Source organism: Osmia bicornis, chromosome 12 (genome assembly GCF_907164935.1).
Source record: "Osmia bicornis bicornis chromosome 12, iOsmBic2.1, whole genome shotgun sequence".
Taxonomy (NCBI): Eukaryota; Metazoa; Arthropoda; class Insecta; order Hymenoptera; family Megachilidae; genus Osmia; species Osmia bicornis.
Genome location: NC_060227.1, coordinates 7111035 through 7117984, shown reverse-complemented (window position 1 = coordinate 7117984; position 6950 = coordinate 7111035). Strand labels below are relative to the sequence as shown.

Sequence of the window (6950 nt, the reverse complement as noted above, 5' to 3'; positions counted from 1 at the left end):
GATCAGAGGTCGAAATTCTAGTTCACATTTTTGCCGCTAGAGGGCCAAAAATTGAAAATTCAAACATTCAAAATGTAAAAATTCAATAATTACTTACCTTTACTTACCTTTACTTACCTTTATTTGAACCAGTTTTTATAATATATTTATTATATTTATAATGTATTTATTATAAGGGTTGCAGGAATGTAAGGGATGCTGGGATGTAAGGGATACATGGATGTAAGGGATGCAGGGATGTAAGTGATGAAGGGATGAAAAGAATGTAGGGGTAAAACGAATGCAGGTATGTAAGGGATGAAGTGATGTAAGAGCTACAGAGATGTAGGGGATGTAGAGATGTAAGGAATGAAGGGATGTAAGGAATTAAGAGATGTAGAGATGTGGGGAATGAAGGGATGTGGAGATGTAGAGGATGTAGAGATGTGAGGATGCTGGGATGTAAGGGATAAGGAGATTAAAAGAATGTAGGTATGAAAAGAATGTAGGGATGCAAAAAATGTAGGGATGAAAAAAATGTAGAGATGAAAAGATTGCAGGAATGTAAGGGATGCAGGGATGTAGATAATACAGGGATGTAAGAAGTGCAAAGATGTAAAGGAATCTGGGGTGTAAGGGTTGCAGAGATGTAAAGGAATCAGGGATGTAAAAGATGCACACAGGAGTAATAAAATTAACACATTCTTCCTTCTGATGAGTTTATTTAGTAAGCTAAGAAGAAAAATACAGCAAATTAAATGAACGTAGAAAATAAAATCAGGGTATACATACAGTGCCGCAACGAGGGTTTGAATCGCCTGTATCAAGTATTTAACTTGCGCCTCGGCGTAACCCAATAACAAGTTAAATTTTACTAAATGCAATATATTAAATACTATTATCCTCATCAAACTGAGTTGCCTGTATATACAATAATGTATTTGTCAAAGTATTCGTATAAATAAATAATCTATAACCTAAATAAGAACAAACTTTTATTCATATTCTGCGACGTCAAAATAAAAGAAATACAAAACATAGGTATATGTTAAAATAATATAATAAAAACAAAACAGTTCAGCATATTTTATAAAGTAATTTTATTATATCGTAAAAAATACAGGGACTCCGCTGCGCCAATGACGCCCTCCGTATACCGACCTGATATCATTGTGGGGTGACAGGGACCCCGAAGCATCGCTGGGCTGTCTGCATACCGACATATCATCTTGGGGTATCTGGGACCCCGAAGCACCGCTGAACCTGTCTGCATACCGAGATGATATCATCTTGGGGTGTTAGGGACCCCGAAGCATCGGTGAATCTGTCTGAATACCGAAGTATCATCTTGGGGTGCCAAGGACCCCGAAGGACCTGCACCTAGCGAAATATAAGAACGAAAAACGAACAAATCGTGAAACTCCCTTGTTCGGAATACTGATGGGTACGAGCGCATCTAACGAAATATAAGACCTAGATAATCAAATAAATCGCGAATTAGTGAATGCAGGATAGCGATGGATAAGACCTACAAACCAAACAAATGGCGAAATAGTAATTGCAAGATTATACCTACCATTTATTTTTATATTTTACAATTGTTTATTAATAAAATTATTGTTATATCTATTTAAGTTGTTTATTTCTTTACCTTTTTACGTGGGTTGCTTATTTTTAAGCAAATGGTTAGAAAATACAAACGTAGAAGATGTTATAATATCATACTTTATTCTTTAATCAATAAAATATACAAATTAAAAGATTCTTACCACGCGTCGGTTTGGATCGCGTGATTGTCCTTGAAATGCCAATAAATAATTAATTACAGATGAAATGCTTACAAAATATATACATATTAGAAAATAGCTACTGCACTACACTTTATTCTTTAACCATCAGAGACTGGAAAACTTGGAAAATCGATAATAGAAGAAATCAGTCACTAACACATTAAATATAATACAAAGCCAACGAATATAAAAAATTTTTTTATTGATGTCAACTTTAAGGGTTTCAGGGTATTTTTAAATAGATTTTACATTATAATTTAGTTTTACATATGGGTTTCTTTAAGGTTGCAAAGAGCATCACCCGTGCTTCGGGGTCCCTAACACCCCCAGCCATCGGCCATTGCGCCATCTATACAAAAGCGGCGCAAACTATTCGTTAACTTACCGACTGCCGAAGGATCGATTACCGACTGTCGGAAGTTCAGTCGATAAGTCGGTAATTTGTTGAGTAGTTTCCGCCGCTTTTGTATAGATGGCGTAGTGGCCGACATTTAAAAATACTTCATTCAAGGCGGTCTTCTCAAAATATAAATTTGTCAAATAATTATTCTAATAATTTTTCGGTCTTGTTATTAATAAAAACAACACTCAACCACGAAAATGTCAACTGCTAACTGCACTCGACCTTGGTCGCGAATAAACTGACTCGGCTGCGCGTTAAAGCATTAATGGCATTCTGTACATACCGAACTGATTCTATCATGGGGTGTCTGGGACCCCTGCGCCGGTGGCAGTGTTATCTGCATACCGAATTTATTTTATCCTTGGGTATTAGAGACCCCAAAATTATGATCCTTCAAGAACTAAGGCATGTCCGTTTTCTTGTATTTGTAGTTACTGCTGTGCATAATGTTTTGCGTGCGAATATAACGTCAGATGCATCTGACTTTAGAAAGTTTAATTAAATAAGAATAATTGTCTATATGGATTTTTGTTTGCTATTATTCGTGTAAGCATAAAATATGCGGACGTGTCAAAATGGCTGATCTTAACAAAGAATTGAATGAGTATCTTCTTAGTAGTAAAAATGAGAAACAGTTTAAAATTACTGTACCTTCGGTAGCGATACCAACAGCGAACATTGGAAAATGGTTCGGAAGAAGTGGAAATGAAGATAAAGAAGATGCAGGATGGATACAAGGAGCACAAAAAGAATGTTGTCCGACTATGGTAGGTAGTTTGTAACATAACCGATATGTTTTAAAGAAATTAAAGCTTCTAAAATAACACACTTAAATGATTTTTATCTTTTTTTTTAACAGACAAGAATTCAGAGGCTAATAGCATTTGTTGTATGTTTTTCCTTGGGTATACTTTGTTTCTGTCTATCTGCAGTTTATATTCCAGTTTTACTACTTAAAGCAAGAAAGTTTGCACTCCTGTATACATTAGGAAGTGCTTTCTTTTTGGCTAGGTAAGTTTTTGTGTATGAAAGTAATTTTTATAAATAAAACATTAAATATTAAACATGTTCTTATAGCTTTTGCTTCCTCCTGGGTCCGTTAAGTTACCTAAAATCATTATTCACTGCTGAAAGAAGATGTTTTAGTATGTCATATTTAGTGACACTGATAGGAACACTTTATTTTGCTCTACATTTACAGTCTACCCCATTAACAGTACTTTGTGCTGTTTTACAATTAATAGCCATGTTGTCATTCTTGGTAAGTCATATACCTGGTGGAACTAAAGGTCTAATGTTCTTTACAAGAATGTTCAAATCTTCAGTTAATTCTACGTTGCCTGTATGATATAAATATTTAGTCATCAAATACATATATATGAAATCAATACTGTATATTTAATTTTTATATTTTATAAGATTTCCATGGATTAAATATACAGATATATAATAATAAATGACACATGGTACTTATATGGATTTCTTACCAATATGTAAAAAGACTGACTTTTCTACTAAATAATCAAACTTTTTGCAATGTATATAACAATTTTTATTTTAAAACAGTTTTTAAAAAGTAAGAGGTCCAAAGTACTCTAAATGAAGTTATGTCATAGGTACAATCTTTGTATATATTGTATTTATATTTGTAAAAAAATACATATTTATTATTTCTATACATTGTATTACACATTTAGTATTTACTGTAACTGTATAATAAAAAGTTTTCCTCATATTTATTAACTATACGAAATAAGCCAATAATTATCAGCATCTCAACTATTTTTAAAAAAGAATATCAGACTCGAGTATCGATGTGTCGAGTAGATTTCGTTTTATCATTAATTAAATATTATAATACATAACTTTAACAATAATTACAATATTATAACAGATCGAAACCGTACCTATCGATAATCGCTAACTTTTTTTCTTTTGTTTCGATACTTTCGTAGCTTTTACACGATTGGGATTACCTTGTATCCGTTTCACTTTCAATGGAAAATAGGTAACATTTTCGCCGTCATTAACTTTCGTCTGCTGTTTTCGTTGTTTCCAATTTTTGTCTTTGCGGATATTTATATATCTTGAATGTTTCTTAACATGTGTATACTCATCATCATTACCACTCACTGCAATGAAATCATTTGAATCTATTGCTTTTGTAACAGATTCACTTGTAGGAGTTTCTATTGCAGTAGGTGGAACAAACGCTCTTTCATTACGCGAAGATCTATACATATATACATCGGTAGATAATGTAAATTTATTTGATTCTGACGGTTCAAGCTGTGACTCAGGTTCGGTACTCATGTCGTCTGTTTCATACGACTCTGATTCTTCAGAACAGCTTAGTTGTTCAAATAATTTAAATGTCTTTTTTGGTAAAGATACATCCTTAAAAATATCATGTATCATCTGATGCAATGGATAAAAATAATGATCTTGTGATTCCTTCACAATATTCTGAAATTAAAATCAAAAGATCGATGTAAAATTAACATGACATTATTTAAGTATCTAAATTATTATACCTTTGGTGCACATGCAGCAGATGCAAATCCTATGGTATTCAATGTAATAGTTTTCAACTCAGGTAATAGCAAGAGTGGTATTTTATTATTTTGTGCCATCTGAATAATATGCCTTATTAAAAGTGGTGGTTCTATACTTGCATCCATTAGGACACAACAAATATCATTTTTCTCTAAAGCCCTTGTAATTGCATTAATACCCAAAACAACAGAATTTCTAAAAATACAAATAATATGAATGCTTGTAAATTAAAATAACATGTATCAGTTACCAAGATAGTTACCCTATCTTTGGGTCTGGGACATTTTCCACTTTTGAAATTGCCTCCTTTTTTGCTTGTGCACGTTCTTCTTTTTTCATGTGCCTTAGTTGTGACCATGGGATTGAATGAGAAGGGCGTTTAATTACCGGCATTAATCTATAAGAGTCAATATAAAAATGTATTACATACTAGTAATGTTTACCATCCAATGCCTTCTCTAAAACTTACTTCTTTAGAAGGTCTTCCAAGACTTTACATTTATCTGCACTTACGATCGGCCTAAAATATATAATGTATTAGAAAATATAACCATTGATTAAACTACATAAACACAATAACGTGTGAAAAATAATATGTACTGTACCAGTAACTATCCTGTGGTTGAGCTAAGACATTTCGCAGTCCTTTATTTGGCGCTTTTTTCGCTGACAGAGAATGTTTTTGCTGCTGTTTTGTCAATACCGGCGTACTCATGATTAAATTATACTTCATTCGTTAGTAGAGGTTACGTTTTCCATGAGACAGATGAATGGCCGAACTTTGAATTTCGTGTCGGTAAAACAGGCCGAACACGCCTCAATTATCGCATGCTATACCTAAATGACACGTGTATGTTACGATAGCTATATGTATAAGTACATAATTAAACAATACTGACCATGCATTCATTATTATTAATTTTCTTTCCGTAAAATTGTAGTTGCAATGTGATACACTTCAGAATCTGAAAGGCATAGTTCCTGAAAAATATATAACAGAGATTAAAGAGAAAAGAAAAAGCATAAATTTCGTAGCCAATTCGCTCGTATTATTTGCTGCATAATTAATAAATGTACCATAGAAATAATGATACAGTTGTTAATTAGTCATCAAATAATAACGATTACCCAGGTCTCACCACGAGCAAGTTGCTGCGGTTGGAGACCCGCCCTACCTCATCCCATCCACCCACCATTTATGCAAATTTTTACTTTCATTCAATAATGAATTCCTCTCGAAAATTGTTAGAAGAAAAATATTTGTTAGTCAACGTAGCGAATTTCTATCAAATGAAAAGCAGAAATTATGTGTTCTGTGGACAAGGGCGAGATCTGGCGCCTGACCAGAGTCATGGATAAAGTCATGGCCTTTCCAATGTACAACGTCGCTGCTTGAAATATCTTCGCTAGGGTTGATTTCTTTCTACCATTGCGTATCAAACAACTTCGTTCTTTCTAAATTCCATATTTTGTGATTTTCTTTTTATTTTATTTTTAACCGACTTGGAAAAGAAGGAGGTAATTAGTCATTTGTAATTAGTCAAAAATCATACAAGTTCCTTTTTCAGGAACTATAAAATTACTATAGTTATACGTTCTATATGGTAATATTGCAATCCCGAAAATACTTTTCTGAATTTAAACTATTATTTCCCAATTAAAAAATATATAAATCTTTTTATCGTAGCTCTTAGCTTGATATCACTTTCTAAAAGTTATCTTTAGAAAACGATATCAATTACCAGGTCACACCACATGGAGGTGGCTACGTTAGTGACCCACCCTAAAATCATAAGAACGTGAAACCATTCAAAACATACAACATAAAATAAAAATTTAAACAATACAATCTTGAAATAGAAAATAAAATTAACATCCTAATATCAGAAAAAATTCAGAAAATAATAATAATTTAACAATAAAATGCTGTAACGGAAAACATAATTATTAGGATTAGATATACAATAACGTGAAACCATTCAATATAAGACAACATAAAATAAAAATTTAAACAATACAATCTTGAAATAGAAAATAAAATTAACATCCTAATATCAGAAACAATTGAGAAAATAATAATAATTTAACAATAAAATGCTGTAACGGAAAACATAATTATTAGGATTAGATATACAATAACGTGAAACCATTCAATATAAGACAACATAAAATAAAAATTTAAACAATACAATTTTGAAATAGAAAATAAAATTAACATCCTA

At 32.3% G+C, this 6950-nt stretch overlaps 2 protein-coding genes across 3 annotated transcripts; one reads left to right on the top strand and one right to left on the bottom strand.

Moving 5' to 3' along the window:
- The first annotated feature begins 2545 nt into the window (after positions 1-2545).
- LOC114876589 (protein transport protein SFT2) lies at positions 2546-3560 on the top strand. Its single transcript, XM_029188260.2, has 3 exons — positions 2546-2939; positions 3032-3183; positions 3250-3560. Exons 1-3 carry the CDS (start codon positions 2748-2750, stop codon positions 3518-3520), a joined length of 615 nt encoding a protein of 204 aa, XP_029044093.1. The 5' UTR covers positions 2546-2747; the 3' UTR covers positions 3521-3560.
- A 322-nt stretch (positions 3561-3882) lies between these two features.
- On the bottom strand, positions 3883-6429 carry LOC114876588. Of its 2 annotated transcripts, XM_029188258.2 has the most exons (6): positions 5628-6429; positions 5334-5565; positions 5198-5248; positions 4991-5125; positions 4707-4923; positions 3883-4638 (listed from the first exon to the last, which is right to left on the bottom strand). In XM_029188258.2, the coding sequence occupies exons 2-6, from the start codon at positions 5459-5461 to the stop codon at positions 4093-4095; spliced, it is 1077 nt and encodes a 358-aa protein (XP_029044091.2). In that variant the 5' UTR covers positions 5462-5565; positions 5628-6429; the 3' UTR covers positions 3883-4092. The 2 variants fall into 2 exon arrangements, with proteins under 2 accessions (XP_029044091.2, XP_029044092.2); XM_029188259.2 differs by having other exon boundaries at positions 5334-6429.
- Positions 6430-6950: the final 521 nt, after the last annotated feature.